Below are 21,408 nucleotides of genomic sequence, written 5' to 3' on the forward strand. Positions count from 1 at the left end.
TTTGCATTGTTTTTTCTTTCTTATATAATCGGCAGCTCTCTTGCCCTCGTTTAAAAAAAATAACAAACTCCTTCTGTTCTCGGCTCAGTCTGGATTGGTGGACTAGCTACTTGTTAACTTGTAATATAATATAGTAAATGTACTAGATCGTACGCCCTCCATTTCCTCTATAATCTTTAATTAATAGGTAGTCTAAAGATTTGTAAATTTTCGATAAAAATGGAACCACTCGATTCGTATTTGAAGTGTAGTTTCTTCCTTAACTGTCCTTCCTTAAATCCAGGCCAACCCATGTATAATTTCCTATTATAGTGAAGCTGATGAATGAAGCGAACCACAATAAAAAGTTCTAACTCAAGGCCGTAACAAATTAGTATATTTAACTTGAGCAGCTATATATAAATTAATAATAAAGGCTTCATGTTAGCTAACATAAAACGGAGGCGTCAAGGTCAATGGCACGTTAGTTTGCGCCTGTACTTGAAGTCAATAGGATAAAATTGGCGTTAACCCAACACCCGGCCCGATCTATGCCCTGCGGTGCACAAGGCGGGCTCATGTTTGGCCTGCCACGCTCAGACAGCCTTCGATCCCGAGGATCCCCTGGGAGCTGCGCACAGACATCCTCATGAAGATGAGGCGTAGCCTATTTAGAGAACAACTTAAGATGGCGACCCTGTGAAGAATTTCCCAAGTGCAGCTCTATCTTTCAACATTATCCACACACTGGCATTCCCGGTGCCGCCCAACTCTAGTCGTTGTTCACACGCTGCATGCATTATTAGATTTACCATCTAGGAAGAAATGAATTCAGGATGGCACACTTATGCATCCTTTGTTTTTGTTTCATTCTACGTGATAAGGTAGTGGAAATGGGAAGGTAGAACTGGGGATCAGACTCCCCTCCACATTTATATTGAGCTATATGAACACAGATAAAATGGGTGCACTGGTAGATAACTCGGTATTAGTCCTGGTTGGTAGGGTGCAAATCTCCTGAAAATCTATCCGGGATAAACCAATCGAGACAAAAGGGGGGTCTTTTGTCCCGCGTCACTCAACCGGGACTAAAGACTCCCTTTTATCCCGGGAGGCCCCCCATATGCGCATGTCACAAGTCACACGATTTTTCACGCGAAATATGCGTGTGCGCGCTGCGTGGGATTCGAACCCACGACCTCCAGCCTCGCGCGTAGCTTCCTTGCCATCCCACCTACACAACACATCTGACTATATAGTGGATGCAATCATTTTGTATTAACTCGTGGGGACCCTTTTATCCCAGTTGGTATTACAAACCGGGATAAAAGGGCTCGAGAGATTTAGTCCTCTTTCAGCCATCCCGTTGGGGACCCTTTTATCCCAGTTTGAAACACCAACCGGGATAAGGCCTCTCAGGGTCTTTTTTTTTTCCACTAGCCTTTGCAATCGGGATAAAAGATCCCGGTTGGGACTGAGCTTTAAGTCCCGGTTGGTGAACCTTTTGTCCCGAGCCAACTTTAAACCGGGATAAAATGGGGCGCATGGAAGGTAAGTTCTCTACTAGTGGTGAAAAGAGTGACGCGTTCGCAAGTGTTAGTTACAGTACCAATAAATAAATAAAGGACATAACTAAAGTGCCTTGATGATGGTAAATTTTCTTAATAAAGCAAGAAAAATATACACTAGCATGGAACCAAATAAATCGTCCTTGTTCGTTGGGCTTTACTAGGAGGCCTGTGTTGAAGTGAAGCACGCTATAGCCAAGCAGTTCTATTTGAAGGATTAGTAGTTTTAGGTTATTGCAATCTGAATAGCCTGATCCTGCGCCAAACCATTTCCATGGCAATGTCCTTGCTCGGCCATCTACCACTGATCCGACGCGAGGTTGGCACTATCGACGGCGAAGAGCTGAGGGTGCAATACCATTTGGCACTGCTCGAACGCTTTGGTGTCTATGGCGACGATGACCAGGTGCCTCTGTCTTCACGCCGGTACGGAAGCGAGTTGTCAGTTACTTGTTTACGTGAAGGCCGTTATGATGGTCTTGTCCTCCATGGTTGCTCTTCTCTCAGCAGCTCAGGCAGCTAATATTCATCATCAGATGACCAAGTAGCAAGCTTTGAGCTGCTGATTTAATTTATAGACGAACATATATTGAGTTCATGTACCAAGTAAATTCACAAAGGAACATATATACAAGGATAATTTACCAAGGCAATTAAAGATCCAGTACCATCCCAAGCTTCATCAATCTGGGATAAGAAAATGAAGACATATTTACATAGGCATTTCTTCTCTATGTGTATAGGCATAAGAAAATGAAGACATATTTACATTGAACAACTATTGGCGAGGTGGGCGAATGAACGATAGGATATTGTCCGCCTAATAATGATTCACATGTGTTTACTATGTGAAATCAACACCACTCTGGCGCTGCTACTACTAGGGCAGTGCGGAGGAACGAGCATGTGTAGTAACCCAAGCGCTCACGTTTGTCCAGCCACGCTCAGTCAGTTTGCGACACGGAGGACCCCCAAGGCAGCTACGCACAGACATGCTCAACAGTTTGAGGCGTAGTCTGTTTGGAGAGCAACTGGAAATTCTGATATTTATATGTCCTTTCGTTAGAGTATATTTTGGTAGTTGCACATATATATCCTTTCGTTAGAGTATATTTCGTTAGAGTATATACACTTTCAGGTGTATATATAGCTACAGTTTAATTTGAATAAATAAGTGATGTTCATGAACAAATTGACATGATAATAACAAGTTTTCTCGAAGGACGGAAAAATGGAGAGCTACATGGACAGATAATTAAACAAGTTGCTTGTTGACTCATGCCCCACCTTGCTGTAGGTTCATATATAGATACGCTTGCGCTAGGAACCGTTTTGTCCCCACAGATTCAAACCTTTCGCAACGTACACTCTTCAACTGAAACTGTGAAATCAACCACTCCAAACTCTATTCACTATAGTTCGAATCAGACCTAAATGTTGGCAGCAGTGATCCATTCCCACCCCATCCAGAGGCAAACCAAACTAAAATCCAAACCACCAGACCCAAACTATTGGCACCATTAAATACTCGATCAGCAAGCTGTTGGACCTTCAATACTTGATTGGCACTTTTTCCTGTTGCCTCCAATTCTAAGTGAATGGACGACGTTGGTATCTGTCTCTAATTTATGGAACCATAAGGCCAATGTAGTGAACAGTAGGTTATATCATTTAGCTTATGTGCGGGCACGCGTAGGTAACGGATTGGCATATAAGTAGTGGAAATGGGAAGGTACAAGTCTGGATCACGTTGTTGTTGAGCTATATGAAGAGATAAAGAGTTACACTTTCAGGTGTATATATAGCTACAGTTCGAATAAATAAGTGATGGACATGATTAAATTGCCATAAGGCCAATGAAGTGAACGGTAGGATCTATATATATGATAAGATAAAACTGGTACAAGGACACAGACAAGCAAAAAATAAATGAACTGGTAGGTGAAATCATCTAGCTTATCTGTGGGAGCACACGTAGGTAGCGGACTGGGATAGGTTAAGTAGTGCTTGTACACATCCTGTACTATCTGCAGAAGATTCAATAAAGTGGGTTTGCTATTGAGTTAGCAATGTGTGTTTGGACATCTTATACTTTTCTAAACATTTTAGGCCGAACAAATGTTTTTGTTAGGCATCCATGTGATGTCTAGACAAAATTTGATAATTATGAAAGGCCCATCTCAACGGGAGTTCCTTTTTATCAAATAGGTGTGCTATGTAAGTGTTTGTAAAACCCTAAACAGTAGCATTTAGTGGCGAAGAAATAGGGGTTTCATCTAGATGAAATTATATGGATATTTTTTCCAATACAAATACTTGATCTCTTACTTATCAGGGGTGGATCCAGGCAAAAATCATTGAGCTGGGTAGGGTGGGGCAGCCGGACATAATGAAGTGCTAGATGAACATATATTTTCATAATATTTCATACCAAACTAATATAATAGTTTCAAGCTGTTTCGTGCAAACAACTTCGATGAATAATGCAAAATTTATCATGAAGAGAAGTAATAAAAGACGAATATGCACTTTGTACATGTCGAACAAATAGGGAGGGTGTTTGGATCTGCAGACTCTGTTAAAGAGCTTTGAACTTGTGGTAAAATTTAGTCCATATCACATCGAATCTTCGGAGGCTAATTAGAAGGACTAAACATAAGTTATTTATAAAACTAATTACACAGATGGACTAATTAGGCTTAATAGATTCATCTCGCGAATTAGCCTCCATCTATGCAATTGGTTTTATAATTAGTCTATATTTAATACTCCTAATTAGTATCTAAGCATTCGATGTGACAGAGACTAAACTTTAGTCCTAGGAACCAAGCAGGACCTAGCTCACGGTTTGATGCCAATTATTCTTCATGAGAAGTAATCTACACATGAAACACTAGAGTAGGATCTACAGCTACTTGAATAATGTCTTAACAAAATGTTATTTTTGACATCTTGCAATCATAACGTTGATAGTTGATAGACAAAAAATAATATTAAAGGTTCAGTCAATAATAAAATTAATAGGTTTAATCATCAATTAAAGTATTAAACATCCCAACAGGTGCATGTACTTCACTGAATTTATGTTTGCGTGAGTGCATAATTGCATTGCATATGCCTAGCGCCTACCTGTCTTGCTGTTAATTGCTGCCGGGGATGCGCGCACATGGGGATGGGGCAGGCTAGGGCCCCCGCTGCTGTGAAAGAGAGAGATACGCGGAGGAGTGTGCCTTGGCGAGGGACGAGGTTGTGGACGCGGAATAGGAAGTAGGAGAAAATTGCAATAGGTTCTTGCTTGGTTAGGTTTTGGCTATGTTTTTTGTGCTAAAACTCAGGGATGTAAGCCAGGTGATGATTTAATACTCGAAGAAGAAACTCGATATGAATCCTCTATTTGTTAAGAACGTTGCAAGCTTTGGACGCAAATTTGATCAACACACCGAATATGCTAGAGGCACTGATTGCAACGGATCAACCTCGCGAGTGCCTCCTACGGAAACTTGTTAGACCGGTCTCTTTAAACCATCGTGAAAATATACAAACACTAGCCCAGCCCGAGAGAGATCTGTCGGGGCGGCCGCACATAGGGTTGCCCTAGGATCGGCAGCCCACTTAGAATGTCTTCAAACACCGTAGAGACGCGGGAAGAATAACAATTGCGGCTGAAAAGGGGAATTAGGGTTTAGAAGTACAAAGTAAAGATACTAGCATTTGATCTCGATTGGATGAAACATCAATCGGGAGGTCTTGTTCTGCTTGGAGATTGTTTAAACATCAAATTCCGCACCAATCTTCAAAACCTGCTCGGATTACAGCCAAACCTGTAAAACCACTTTGAGCAATAGGTATAATTTTTTATTGCATTGAAAGAATGGCAGGACGTCGCAGTTTCAGTAGACTACCTACATGAAAGGCTACTGTAGCTGGGGAACTAATCCATATAAGCTACATAACCCCACCCTGATCTCTAAGTTGTTGATTGTAGCACTGGCCCTACGTCCCAATACATGAACCAATCTGTATCACGACTAGCTCAAGACTCCCAATTTGTTGTGGCATAAGTTTGCCCGGTGCCTCTTATTCTAAAGCCAAAGTCCCTCACGTGGAAACAAATTATTAATTTGCATGAGCCGCTTTCCATGTGCATGGCGCAATTTGTGCTCTTCTTGTTAATGAATTAGGGATAGAGGAAGACGAGGTGGATGCTGAGAGGCAGTTATATTCTCAGCCTATATATATAGCGACCAGCGGAAGTATTCATCTCGCTTGGGAAACAAAATAAGGCAGTATCTTTAATTCTGGAAAGGCAAATATGTTTGGGTACATATATAGACAAACATGTTTGGTTGAGAACCTGGATCGGGGATCGTGCTTGTGTGGCCACCTGCTCACGCTGTGCTCACTATATATGTGTATGGCCTGGAACCTGATCCTCAGCACTGCACGAGAAGATGAGTTAGTTGATGGATGAAATGAGCAGGAGTCTTATTGCAGCATTGTATTATATAGCTATGTGTGCCATGATTTGCACTAGTAGTGCTGGGGGAATTTAGGGTAATCATAGTTTAATTCATAAGAAACTCTCGGAGGTAAAAGTTATCTTATGTGTGTTAATATCTAAGAATGCGAATTTGAATGTACAATAGCAGTAGCAAGTTGCCTTAAGGGCCGGGTAAAACTGCTCTAGAACATCCTTCAATCGTGATCTTTGCTAGCTGAACATGCGATTGTGGTTTTCCTCGAAGGCACAATTATTCAATTTGTAGCAACTTGATGATGGACACTATCTCTAATAAAATAATCACACTAGTACGAAAAAGCCTTTTAGGGATGGGCGGAAAGGGGTTTTCAGGGATGGGTGCGTTACATCCTCCTACTTTTTCACAGCTAAAAATAGCTATTTATAGGAGCGAGTAACTATCCGCCCCTACTAAAGCTATTTCTAAGGGCAGGCCACAGGGTAGCCCACCCTTGAAAATAGGTTTAGCAGGGGCGGGGTCACACCATGACCCTCTAAGAAGTTACTAAGAAGTTGGGGACTATACTTTGTACTAGCAGTCCCTCTATTTTTAAATATGTGATGTTCATGACAAGCTAATTAGTTGAAAGTAATTAGTTGAAAGTAATATATAGTTTCTACGTTTATGAATTTTTTCCCAAGTAAAAAGAACTAGCGCTATTAATAATTTTTAGAACATGCTTTGCACCTATTAATAAGGTTGTTCTCAATTTCTCTTCTTAACCATATATAGACCTATAACCATCAGCTCGTACATGAGGACTTATGTGATCGGGGAAAATGTAGGTTGGACAGCAATATCAGGAATGCCAGGACGGAAATTGAGATGGAAGGTTTGATGCGCAGCACACTTAGCCTCTACGATGCTCTGCAAACCTAGATGACCAAAGCTAGCGTGTGAAATTGCTCAGAGCAGCCAATGAACTTCGGAAACTTGATTGACCTTCTTCCCTGATGCCACCCATTCTAAGTGAATGGACACAGGTACCTGTCTCTAAAATATATAAGAAACCATAGGGGCAAGTAACTAAGTAATGTTTATATATAGAGAAATCTAGTACAAGGAACACAAGAAAACCTAAAAATGAACTTAGGTTAGACCATCTCATATATATTGGCCACCCTTCAGCAGGTGACATTTTTCTGATTTCAGGCCTAACATAGTTTGAAAACCATGTGCCCAGCAAAAAAATTTACAATTACGAATGAAAGGACCACCTAATTGCATATCCATAATAATAAATGCACTAGAAGTACTGAGCTGCATGACTTCACTATTGATTGAAGATTAATAGGATGGAGGGTAGTGAGAAGTCATTTTGGAGGCCCTGAGACCAGGGGTGATCGAAGCCATGGCTCGGGGGCAAGCTGCTTCTGCTGGCACTACTGGCAGTGTGGTTCGAGTTCTGATGTTCAAGAACGATAGGGACATGCATGTTTTTTTTAAGTTGATCAGCTAATCGAGTCTAATAATATATGCAGGAGTTTATTAGAAAGGGATTGACGCAATACATGCTTTTATTATTTCATTATAAAACTAGATGGCCCTTTGTGTGGACTACTATAATAGCGTATACTATGTCAGCTAATTACATGGATGGGAGAGGGTCACAACTCACAAGCCACTACTGAAAAACTGAACATTGATCCTAGCTCCCTTTTAGTACCGGTTATTTGACCTGGTACTAAAGGTCTCCCCTTTACTACCAAAGTAGTAATACTGGTTGCACAATCGGTACTAAAGGGGTTAGGAACCGGTATTGAAGATGATTTCTCCAACAATGTTGGATCTATTTTGCCTCTCACGTGACGCACCTGATTTTGTTCCTTTCAAAGCCTATCACGTTAGATGTGATGCAATACGTGCATGGTAGTTAGATCTAGGAAAATATTTTACATATTTTTAAAAATAAAAAATATTTGATAAATATTTATTCAATTACCTCCTAGGAGGTAATAGTTCATCCTAACCACCTAGATCTACGTAAATGAACGGTCTACAGTTATTTCGGAGTACCATAGCGAAGCCCCTCTTTGCTCTTTCACAGTACATGCATTAAACTGTATAACAACATAAGTTCCATTACAGGGCTTGGAACACGCTATCCTGATGCCTCATGCTCCGAAATAGTCTTGTACAAAAACAGTGTCGCGTTGACAACACCACCTGCTCTGAGTTTGGTATGTCACTGGGGCGGGCTGGGGAGACAAGATGAGTGAGGTGTGATCAGATCGCAGGGTAGGTACTCTTTCCTGTTGTAACCAATCAAAGCTGTTATTTATGGAAGTCAGAACAAGTTTTATTAGTAGTCGTTTAAATAATAGTATGTAAGGGCAACATTGGTGTCGTCTAATAGGCGATGCATCATACGTAATTAACATGACTTAACAGATAATGTGTTATCTCATATAATTGTAGAACTCTATAATTCCTTAATATGTGCATACAAAATAGGAATATTATTAGTTCCTGGCAACAACAACATGTACAATGGTGGTGGAATTGTCTCGTAGTCCTCTTATAAGGCTGTTGTTGGTGAAACGATTACCTCTTTCTCTTACCTTGCTCTCTCCACGTAACAAAATCTTATGTGGTACTGCATAAGACGACCTGTGAGATGATGACGTGTAGCAATGTGCTTTACATAATCTGCCTTGCAGTAAATTCCTTACAATCATTATCATCAATCTTCAACTATTTTTACACTGTCTAGGTTTGCAAAACATGCCCAGCCGACAGTGTCAAATATTACACTATCTAGGTTTGGTTTATACGTTTCTCAATCTTCCAGTTCGGACCAGATCGGACCAGTCAGATTTCGGATGGTGCAGAAGCAGAACTGCACATTAGCATAGAAGCTGGGCATCTCAATCTGGGTTGTCGGCTGGCTTCTAAAATTCTAATACTTGTAGTACTACCGGCAGATTGGAATTTGAGGACCAATGGTGGTCATCGTTGGATGATGAGTGATTGATAACGTTGTGTTGGATTGATGTTGCTCTTGACTTGTGATATGTAGGTGTAGGATGCAGTGTGGCGGTCGACGGTGTGCGGTGAAGGTCAAGCAAAAGGTTCATGCTGATGGACCAAGAGTGGTGAAGGATGAACTCGAGTAGGCTTGGACCGATGGATCCGAGGAGTCCGGACGGAGGCATGGGTGGTCCACATGGTGCATGAAAGGGTGAGAGAACATGATGGGATGGAGACAGCGTCGGTCGAGTCGAGCTAGCGGGAGCCTCGGTGGAGGCTGGACACGCGTTGACATCGAGGAGATCGTGTGGTGGCCAAGCGGAGATGGACGGTTTGGGTGGTTTGGGCCTCAAAACCACCGCGCAGGCAGATTTCCCGGTTTGGGCCTCAAAACCGGAGGCAAGCCTGGTGCGGCCGGAGCTTTGAGAAGGAGAGCACGTGGCATCATCGCGAAGCTTGCATCGAGGCAAAGTAAAATCATGAAGGTGGCGTGTCCGTCCGATGCGCCGATAAAAATCTGGACCAAAATGCCCCTGTGTGGGCAGTTATCTTAGTAGTAGTTGTAGAGGTAGTTTAGTCATCTGCCATGGACTATATATATGGGTGGATGGCTGGTTGTTTCATCACCTCTTGAGAAAACCCTAATTCATTTGCTTAGAGGCTAGCCAAGTGCTTAAAGAGAGAGAGGAGAGAGGGAGTTGAGAGGGTGATTGCTCTTTTCTCTTGATTTCTTCATTTTAGTGGGTGGATGAAGGGAGGAGGCTAGTCCTCATCTTGTGAAGATTATGCATTCATGATTTAGTTGTGTTTTGATGTCTCAATTCGTGCAAAAATCTTTCATTCCTGAGTGTTTTTCTTTTTCGGTATTTTCGGAGCTATTTTCGGGGATTTTTCATTCTTCGCGTTTGATCTCAAATCCCGTGAGATTTGTTGGGGGGAAATGTTGCTAGGATCCTTGTGAGCATCTTTGATGTGATCCCCCTCAAACCCCCACGGATTCAGCTTGAATTTGAAGTTTTCCCAAAACTCTCTCTCTTTTGTGCTCTTGACCGTATTCTATAGAATCCATAGTGAAGTTTTGGTCTTTTTGAGGAGATCTTTTGAGAAAAGACTCACTAGGATATTGCGGAGCTATGGTTAAAATTTTGTGAATTTTGGAGGGCATTTGATTAAATTTTGAAGTGTTGACCTAAACTTTTCAGGCTGTTTTTTTGAGCTATAGGAAGTTCCGACACTGTGTAGGAAGTTCCGATGTGTTATTTTTGAAAACCTGTGAGCCCTTTGTCGGTAGTGTTTCAATACATCTGATAGGTGCTGGAAGTTCCGATACAGGGTCGGAAGTTCCGACGAAACCATAGAGGACCCCTGTTGGAGTTTTCAAGATAGTTCCGATCCCACCTTCGGAAGTTCCGGTAAGAGGTCGAAAGTTCCGATACGTGGAAGGTGTTTTGATCTTATTTTTGCATAAATCTTTTGCGTTTGCTTCCGTGTTGTTTCTGAGCCTTCCTAGCTTTGTTCATAAGGTCAGTAGGTCCGTTGTGACTACGTGATCTTGACAATAGCTAGAAGAGAGGGTTGAAGGTTACTTTGAGACTTAGATCGAATTTCTTGAAGAGTTTTTAAATAACCTCCCATTCACTTCCCTCTTGTCGCCTGTTTGAGTCCTTCAGAATTTGAGGCTCAAGTGTGTCCTACCTATTCTTGCGAACCAGACCTCACGGCCTGATCATGGCACATCAATTTTATTGGGCTACATGCTTCCTGATACATAATTCCAGACACCACTCATTCCAAAAATGCCAAACATCAATTTTACGAGCTTTTTTAGTCAAATTGGAGAACATATATATTTCTTGTCGTTGTCATGTATGATACTATAAGTTAGGGACATACATGTCCTTCACCTTAGAGAAAGTGGGACAGCAGTCACATGATGTCATATGAGGTATATATGCATATGGATAGAGTCATACAGACTACTGATGCATTTGTTGAGGACAAGGGCACCGATCGAGCATTCATTTGTGTTCATGATCAGGTTGGATACAAAGACAGTAGTAAAAAAAATAGTTCTGACACAACACCATGATACATGAGTATTATCATCAGGTGAAGTCGACGATCAATGTGTGCACAATTTCTTGTGCCTGCCACTGTTAAACAAGTTTCTAATCCATCACTGGCTTGTGAATCATTTTCTCACTGGCGGAACCAGCTGGACCCACACTGTCCCCACACGTACGTTCATGAATCCTGAAAAATTGCACTGATATATATAGAGACCATCTCCTACAATGTAGCTGAGAGGTGTGCTACTACAGTTGTTCGTCTTCATCAGGTGCAGCTGTAATATTTCCTGCCGTCTCAGTGTCACTAGACCAGCTGCATGGAAGCCACGTAAAGACCCCACCCTCTCAGAGTTATGGATTCAGCGCTGGCCCTTCGTTCCAATACATGCACCGACTTGTACCACAACTCAAAACCTCCAATTTACCCTGGGACAAGTTTGCCTGGTGCCTCCTATTCCAAAAAGACATGGTCCCACAGGTGGAAACACATTATTTGCATGCGCCGCTTTCCATGTCCATGGCGCAATTTGTGCTCTTCTTGTTACTGAATGCAAAATTCCTAGATATGCACGAATGAATTGAGGACAGAGGGAGACGAGGCTGATGCTGAGTGGCAGTTGTTCTCGGCCTATATATATAGCGACCAGTGGAAGTGTTCATCTCGCCTGGGAAATAAAATAAGACGGTGTCTCAAACCATCTTGATGGGGCTGCAACTGCTCTTCCTTCATGGTCCCGGTCCCAGACCCAGCACCATATATTCACCTTCATCCATCCCATTCTTGGTGGCTTCCATACTATTGAGACTTGGGAGTGATTGGACACTGCTTGGATGGAATGAATCCGTTGTTATGTAACAAAAATGAATGACATGAGAGCTTGGGGCATATGATTAGATAGAAATTCGTTGAGGAATAATAGCGTTCTCATCCTGAGTCAAAGATATACATATACATTTCATCATTTTTCGACTATATCATGTTATAACAAAAACCAACCCTGTCTCTTCTTCAATCAAGGAATGAAAGCACAGAAGTTCATAATAGAAAACAGTTTCTTTCAAGTCATTCATGCTATCAGAAATTCGATTTCAGAAAACTTCCATTGCCTCATCACCAATTGAATATGTATTTTGGCCTGTGACATGATACTACTTTAGGTTTGATATAAAGAATGGTCGATTACTCTTGATATCAGATTTCAGAACCTGGTTCGATTACCGGGTGCCAAGAAGCAGCCAGATAGAGCATCTTGTCATGCTTTTCTTTTTATTTGACAAGGGAATAAGAGATAGGATTCTGGCCTCTACCTCCGGCACATTATAAAAATTATCAGCATCAAGATTAACTAGTCTATCGACCCGTACTCCCGCACGGGCTAATATTTTTAAAAGCAATTATATTTTAAAATTATTTAGAAATTAGAATCCTAGCTAATAATCAAAATTGTTTACCTGCTACTCTCTCATTTTTCAATACTTCAACAGAATACTCATATAGGTGCGTACTTATTTTGTCCAGTTATGATTGATTTTTAATTAATAATTACTCTATACACTTTTCATACACATTCATACTTTTTTTTCATTTTGTATAGCACCTCCATACATCGTGCTTAGCATAAAAATTAATATTTTTCATCACTTCCTCACATACATGTATAAATGGTCTACGTGGTGACACTCACCATGTGCATGTACCTTAACTTAGTATTTCTATATTAACAATAATATAAATAGATAATTTAGAATCATATATTAGTTTACTTTTGGATGTTTTTTGTGGCACATTAAGATAATTAGATTAAGATTTAAGTGTTTACTTTAGGTTATTTTTAATAACGTCATATGTGAGTAACTTAGATGCAAATTTAGAATGGCATTTTAAGTTATGCTTTATAAGGATATGCATGAGTAAATTGGATGAAGATTATGAGGTTACTTAAGATTATTTTCTATAATTGTAGAGTTATAGGTTTAGGGTTTATTTTAGAATATTTTTATAATGATAGTGGTGCGTAAGTTTTTAGAAAATATAATAGATCAATGTATGATTATTAGAGTTTGCAAGATTGATGTTTGATATTTCTAATTTTTGTGAGAATTTTAAGGATTTGTTTTTTTCTAGCGTGTCTCGTGGGAACTAATGCGGAGTCTCCAATGAAAAAAAAATAAGGCTACATTGCTATAAAACTATTACCTTGAGCTACCTCTCATTTGTTAAATATTCGAACACAATACTTATATAGATATATACTTATTATCTTCATCCGATCGATAGATTTTAGTTAGTAATTACTCTATAAGCATTTTCGTCCACATTTATAATCTTTAACTTTTCACTTTGCATCACAGGTATGCACTTGAATTTGTTTAATGAACCCTAACTTTTAGCTATAATTTTAGCATAAAAATCTATATTCTCATCACTTCTCTATATGTTTATAAATGACGAGACACATCATGCGGATATACTTTAATTATATCATATACCAATAGTGTAAGAAATAGATAATTTAGAATTATATATTGGTGTATATTTTAAATTAAGGTGATTTAGATTAAAATTTAGGGTTACCCCCATATTATTTTTAATAATGGCATATGTGGGTAATAATAGATGCAAATTTAAGGGCTTAATTAAGTTATTTTTTTAAGTATTAGTTGTGGACAATTTAGTTGGAAATTTTGGGGGTTATTTTAAATTATTTTTACAATGGCATGAGTGGATAATTTTGATGAAGATTAGGGGGTTACTTTAGTTTATTTTATATAATGGCAAAGGTGGGTAATTTAGATATAGATTTAGGGGGTTATTTTAGACTATTTTTATAATGGCATGGTGGGTAATTTTTTTAGAAAATATAATAGATCGAATGGCTATGATGATTTGAGTCTACCGATTGATGGCTACATGTTTTGCTTTTTTTGAGAATTTATAAGATTTCTCTTTTTTTCTAGAGTGACCACCTAGGATCCTAGGTGACTTCACCTGAAAGCTTCAAAACGAGCCTGCGCAAACTACAGGAACATTACAATATTTTTGAGTTGCATTGTTGATAGCTCTAAGATGCATATGCACGTACGATTAAATTTTTTTGTATAATCATGTACAATAATTCAGATAGAATAATATACAGAGCTGCAGACCAGAAACCAAAAATTACATTGACCTAAGACACGATAAAATTTCGGCAAGAATCTCCTTTATTACAAATGAAGGATAACTTCTTGTTTGAAGACACGTCTTCATGCCGAGAGACCGGGCATTTTCCCCGCAAGGCAGCAAGATGTACGTGTGTTGAAAATGGGTTCCCAATGCCACTCATTCTGAAGTGTTGTGCACGTGCACGTATCACACAACATGGAGCGCTTCTTGTGAGCCCATGGCCGAGCAAAATTGTGTTGACAAACGTAGATCATGGACAAACTAATTTAATTATTGTTGAGGTATTTCACCCAGAAGAATCAGTATGCCCAATAAGATTGGAAGAAAATAATAAAGAAAACCAAACTGCTAATAGTATTTGTGAATATAGCAGGCAATGCAAAATATGTATATATATGTACGTATAGGTATGGGGAGTGTTGTTGCAATATAAAATCAATGAGGACATACTGTTGCGATAAAAAGAATGAGGAAACACTGGTTGGTGGTTGGGGAATAATAGCAGAAAACCAAATATTTCTATGATTCTTCCTCTGCATAAAACCCTTTCTGTGTATCATTCGCAGAACATAATTCCTGTTGTTCCACGAAACAAAATCATCTTCAAACCTAACTGAGATGGCAAGATGGATCCATGCGTAGTGCTGCATTGTCCTCCTTGCCGCCTTCGGCGTGTCAAATTTGCGAACGATAACATCAGGAACACACCTTGCTACCGTATCTTGTGGGTGCTGGATCATGTGCTACATATTCATCTGCAAGGTATATTATCCCATCCATATAACTTTGAACCTAATACTAGCAAAAATGGGATGGGAATGGGATACTATCACACATGAACCATAGAGTACCTAAGGCCCTTGAAGCATCCCCTGCTTGTTTGTTCTATGCAAAACTAAACCCAATCGAATAGTTTGATGAGGCTCTATCCATTTATCCCACATCACGCTGTAAAGGCCTCCAACCAGCAAGGTTTACTCTTCTAATTTTATTCTTCCACCGAGAATGGTGCCACAATATACCAAACAAGACAATCATGACTGTTTACTCTTCTAATTTTATTAGCAATAAAACATAAGATCAGTGAACATCTTCTTCTATCTAGTTTGATTTGCTTACAAGATGGATGACCTCTCCTTGTAAGCAGGAGCAAAACATTGTGAAGACAAAACAGAGTGGGGTCCAGACACCGAAGAAGACGGGACCTTTCATCTCAATGCACCATGCTTGCATGTAGTAGGGCACTCCGGTCACCACAAACCCCTGATCCGCAAATTGATTCATTGTTGTAAAGAGAAATTCATTAATATAGATATATACATCTTAGTAGTTAACCTACAACATGCATCATGGTCGCTGCTGTGCCCCGCAAAACATCTGGAGAGATACAATACATGGCTGAGCAGTTTGGAGGTGCTGGCAGTGATGCAGGGGATGATCTGCTGGAAGGATGGTGCTTCTTGATGACCAACACCAAGCTATGAGCAGAAAAAAAGGAAGAAGACAGGATTGGGCCGGCCTCCCAGTTGCTATCAGTGCTCTTTTTGTGCAGCTGGAGAGAGATGGGCCTAGTAGAAGGTGAAATAAGTAGGGAATTTTAAACTAGTTGGAGAGTGTTTGTGTGACTTATGCTTAGCTTGTTCGCTTGTTAACTGTACGTTTCTGAGGCCTGTGCGGGGCGTGAGGCACTGAAGAGAGACACCCTGAGTTGTAACTGCTTAGACCTGTTCGTCCTGTTTGCAATGCATATGGACTGGGGTTTTTCCCCGTTGAACTCTAAAAAAACGTTAACCTAGATGATTAATTGTTGTTGAAATTAGAATACATTAACCATACTGTGACAGAAACAAAGCAAAAAAGTTTGTTTAGTTTTTGTCAGTACCCCCTTTGTAAATGCCGAAGCAAGGTGTAGTGTAAGGTGAATGAATTAGTGAGGATGTTATTGCATTCAAAGGAGCATGCATATAGGAGAAAAACAAGGGGCATTTCAGCCATATTATACTGTCAACAGTACATTCACATGAAAAATACTCTAGAACACTTTCCTTAACGTGATGCCCTAAGTGTTCGCAACGATCTCAGGGTTTGGGCATCTCCCTTGTCCCACAACAAAAATACTTAAGCAAAAGGTGACCTGCAGGTCAAGCTGCTTCCGTGATCCATCAGACTTTTTCACCCGCTGCTGCTGATTTTGCTTCCTCAGGTGCGTCAGGTTTATTGCGCTCCTGCTCATCTTGTGCACCATCGATCTTATTCATCTCGCTGTTTGATCCATCAGACATACTGTCCCTGCTTTTACCCCACAACACGCTGTAAAGTCCTCCAATCAGCAGGATTCCACCCAAAATACTGCCCTCCAAAAAACGAATAGAACAAATATTATGAGCAAAAATTAAAAAAATTCTACTCTACACGAACTATAATCAATGTAATCCTTTGCTGCCAATTTTACAGTTCTTGTGCTTGGTTACCTGCCGAGGTGAACAATCTCTCCCAAGAAGAATGAGGAGCAAAACATTGTGAAGACGGAGTAGAGCGGGAGCCAGGCTGCGAAGAAGACGGGCCCCTTCATCTCCACGATCCACGCTTGCAGGTAGTAGGACACTCCAGTCACCACAAACCCCTGTTCCATTGATTCATCACTCCATAGTCATTATCAGCACTGCAAATTTGCTACTCGATCAGTAGTTGCTGCAAGCCAGCAACTAAACTAGAGTTGCTAATAAATATTCTTAGAAATAACAATAAAATACCATATATAGTAACAATCATTATTACAGTGTAAGCGATGGCGAGCAAGCTGACGTCCAGCCGGAGCTTCCACCTAGAGAAGTCCCTCTCGGCCACTGCGGCGACGACCAGCGACTGCAGCGCGCTGAACACGCAGAGTGAGACGGCCACGAGCATCCTGTTAGGGAACTCCTTGAGGATTCTAGCCTGCAGGTCATCAGTCAGATAACAAGAATTGGAGTAGAAACAAAATTAAGGGGGTGTTTGTAAAATTCCTGTCACATCGAATGTTTAGATACTAATTAGAGTATTAAACATAGACTAATTATAAAATCAATTGCACAAATAGAGAGTAATTTGCGAGACAAATTTATTAAGCCTAATTAGTCCATGATTTAACAATATGGTGCTACAGTAAACATATACTAATGATGGATTAATTAGGCTTAATATATTCATCTCATAAATTAGCCTCCATCTATGTAATTAGTTTTATAATTATCTCATATTTAGTTCTTCTAATTAACGTTCGAATATTCGATGTGACATGAATTTTAATCCAGGCTAAAGAACCAAACCCCCTCTAAATTGGAGAGTGAGAAAAAAAATAATGCACCGACCTGCCAGACGGCTGTGAGGGAATACGCCATGTTATTGATGACCATGAGGAACGTCCCTGCGATCCATGCCGCCTTTGAGGTACTCGTGTGGCCGCCGGAGCCCGGAGCGTGGGCGGCGAAGGCATGGTGGTGGTTAACGGGGCTGAGCCCTGGCCCGGTGTAGAAGGCCATGACCAAGACGCCAGCGAGGCAGAGCGCTGCACCGCTAACCTTGGCTATGCCAGAGGAGCTCCTCAGGTTCACCACCTCCATCCTGCCGTTCATGTATTACTTAGCACTCATTATCGTAAAAAAAATCGTACTACCTTCGTTTCGTATTGAAGTATTGAAATATTTGTCGTTAACTTTTCCATACAACATTGACTATTTATCTTATTCAAAAATTTGTTCTAAAAATAAAAAAGATACGTAATGCTTCAAATACCTTTGATACTAAAGTAAATTAAAAAAATAAATAATACTTATGTAATTTTTTAAATGAGACGAATGATCAAACAAGTCAACATCGACAAGTATTTTGATACGGAGACACAAACATGCGTCGGAGTTGTGTGTACCTGAGTACCAGTGCCAGGCAGAGGGTGACCGCAGGCACGGCGTTGCCTGCTGCTGCCACCAGCGTTGCCGATGTAAGTTTCAGGCTAACACTGTACATATTTAAGCTCAATGTATTCCTGGAAAGAGAAGAGACAGAAAAAAATATATAGCTATACACCACTGCTGCAATGACGCATTATGTAAGTAATTTACCTGCAGAATTTATTACTATATGCATATCGTTTTGCCCACTTGATTGATGACAGGAATAAGTGGCTGAGATGAAACCTAGTGACTATTATTTTCAGAAAGGCCTATTAAAGGTCATTCACTAGTTTACGCCGCGGGACTTTCATAATAAAAAAACATCTAATACTAGATTCTGAGACAGACCATTTTGTAGGGCCTAGAATCCTCAAAGGAAGACAATGACCTAACCTCTACAGTATAGCCAACAATCCTCATGGTACGATGAAATTTTTAATAAAATCATGTGCCTCTGAACAATTTGCTTCCATAAAGCATTAGTGGGGGGTGGCATTAGTGCGAGACAAGTTCATTGACTAGCATAACCTATGGTAGCTACAGTAGCCCAGATTTAGCCCAGACAATAATCCTCTTATTTTACTAATTCTCAGTTGGATCCATGATGTATCAATTTCTGATGAACCCGAGCACTCCTTTTTCCACAAGTTCATTTGAAAGCTGTTACCTCATCTCAAAATTTTAAAAATTGTTTGGTATCTATAGTGTTGTGTCATTTTGACAAAATATAACCTAGCTTGATAATAAAAACTGGAACATCCCGGAACAAAGATGCAGGTTTTGTGGCTACAATGAAAACATTAAGCACCTGTTCTTTGATTGTAGCATGTCTAGTATCCTATCTAGAGCATAGTTCAGACTGTTATGGTGGAAACACCTCATAGATTAATGTGTCATATGCTAGAAAATGGCTTAAGGGGGAACACCCAGTTAAAGTTTAACACCTGTCACATCGGATGTTTAGATGCTAATTAGGAGTATTAAACATAGGCTAATTACAAAACTAATTGCACAAATGGAGTATAATTCGAGAGACGAATCTATTAAGCCTAATTAGTCCATGATTTGACAATGTGGTGCTACAGTAACTATTTGCTAATGATGGATTAATTAGGCTTAATAGATTCGTCTTGCGAATTAGCACAGGGTTCTGCAATTAGTTTTATAATTAGCTCATGTTTAGTTCTCCTAATTAGCGTCCGAACATCCGATGTGATACTGTTAAAGTTTAGCACCTCGTATCCAAACACCCCCTTAGTGGCGAAGAAGATAAAGAAAGAGAGATATCTTTGTGGACATGACTGTTTTGATAAGGCCATCCGGTACTACCGTAATATCTTTGTGGACATGACTGTTTTGATAAGGCCATTTGGTACTACCGTAATGATATTATGTTTGACAAAAGGGATATGCTTCGTTTTGCACTTTGTTTTTCATGGGAAACGTACTGGTTGTTGTTCACCAACAATGGACGGAGGAGATTAATGATAAAGATTGTTTTCACTCCACTATTTTTATTAACACTACATCCCTTTAATCAGTGAATTAGATAGATGAAAACTTTGTAATAGAAATGGTCACGGCTGTTGCTGAGGCCGAAGTTTCCTCCATTTTATTAAGAAAAAATACTACCTGTCTAAACTCTAGAGTGTATTTATCGCCAGGCGGCCAGCAAAATTAGTCACTAACAACAGAGGATGCTACGCCAACGAAACAATTATTTCCATACCCGAACAATGCGCACAAGAAGAGCTTCAACAGCAGCGCTAACGGCATCGACATCATATTTTTCCTGCAGATTGAATCGGAACAAACCAATTCAGCTCTCTCGCACACACTTGGACTGGATTCCTCAGAGGCTTGCTTGTCAATTACAGATGTTACCTTTGGAAGAGGAGAGCGAGAGGGAGTAGGAGGAGGGAGCCGGTCGCCTGGCGGTAGAAGTTGAAGACGAAAATGCTCATCCCGTCGTTGAAGGCCGCCTTGGATAACACGGACAAGCCGGTGTAGATCACCTGCACGACTACAGCGACCACGTAGGCCTTCTTGCTTGCCGCGTCCTCCATTGCCACGGCAATCAAGCTCTGCGCAGAGCCGGTGCGGTGAGAGTAAGCGTGCGATCGAGTGAGTACGTGTGGTGAGAGGCTTAATATATTGTCATGTGGAACCCGATTCGTGCAATGTCCTCCGTCCCTTTTTTGAGCTGGGCCTTCCCCAATTTTCAGCAACAGACGTCTAACCAAGCACCTGGTGATTGATATGCTATTTCTTAACTAATTGGCATATGATGCCATCCAAGCACTCAAAAGTAGATCCTAATAAAGCAGGCAACTTATTAATGAAATTTCTTTATAATTAACCTTTTTTACCAATCTCGTTTGGGCATGGCACTGCCTGTGCACAGCTCCCGGCTGGGTGTCTCATGTTTCCCTCTTATCAGTTTTAGTCACTCTGCACGGCGCCTTAATTTCCCTGCCAGATAGACAGGGTGAGAATAGCGCGATGGTTGATGAATGGAAAAAATTTTCATGATTTTTCCCTCCCGTGAACCATTTTTTTAATAAAGAATTTTTATAAATTTTAATAGCATTACTGTTGACGATCAAAATTGTGGGGGGCCTCCTGGGAGCTCGGGATTTTTTTTTCAGCGCCGGCCGTGGTGACCCTTTTTATCCCGGTTGGTGTTTCCAACCGGGATAAAAAGGATCCCCATGTGTGACTGGGAAAGGACTAAATCCCTCGAATACCAACCGGGATTAAATGAGATCTTTAATCCCGGTTGGTGTTACCAACCTGGATTAAAGGGTCCTCCATGAGTTAATACAAAAGGATAGCATCCCTTATATAGATAGATGTGGTGTGTAGGTGGGATGGCAAGGAAGATTCGCGCGGGGCTTGAGGTCATGGGTTCGAATCCAACGGACCGCGCACGCGCATATTTCGTGTGAAAAATCGCGTGACTTGTGACTTGTGCGTGTGAGGAGCCTCCCAGGGACCCCCAATATTTTTTATTATTATTTTTGCAATTATTTTTACAAAACCATGTAGTCCTGGTTGGTATTAGTAACCGGAATAAAAGGGGCGGGAGGCAGCCCCTGGCGTGGCGACCTGTGATAAAAGATTCCCTTTATCTTGACGGATTAATCCCGAATGTATTTTTAGGAGATATGGATCCTATGAAGCGGTCTGAGGTAAAGGCGCAGA

The 21,408-nt window shown here is 40.6% G+C and overlaps 1 protein-coding gene across 1 annotated transcript; it reads right to left on the bottom strand.

Moving 5' to 3' along the window:
• Positions 1–16,237: 16,237 nt before the first annotated feature.
• On the bottom strand, positions 16,238–20,394 carry LOC117842922 (WAT1-related protein At5g64700). Its single transcript, XM_034723447.2, has 7 exons — positions 20,089–20,394; positions 19,934–19,996; positions 18,180–18,296; positions 17,623–17,875; positions 17,051–17,209; positions 16,744–16,895; positions 16,238–16,621 (listed from the first exon to the last, which is right to left on the bottom strand). The coding sequence occupies exons 1-7, from the start codon at positions 20,268–20,270 to the stop codon at positions 16,435–16,437; spliced, it is 1,113 nt and encodes a 370-aa protein (XP_034579338.1). The 5' UTR covers positions 20,271–20,394; the 3' UTR covers positions 16,238–16,434.
• Between the last annotated feature and the right edge of the window lie 1,014 nt (positions 20,395–21,408).

This window comes from Setaria viridis, chromosome 2, assembly GCF_005286985.2.
Source record: "Setaria viridis chromosome 2, Setaria_viridis_v4.0, whole genome shotgun sequence".
Taxonomy (NCBI): domain Eukaryota; kingdom Viridiplantae; phylum Streptophyta; class Magnoliopsida; order Poales; family Poaceae; genus Setaria; species Setaria viridis.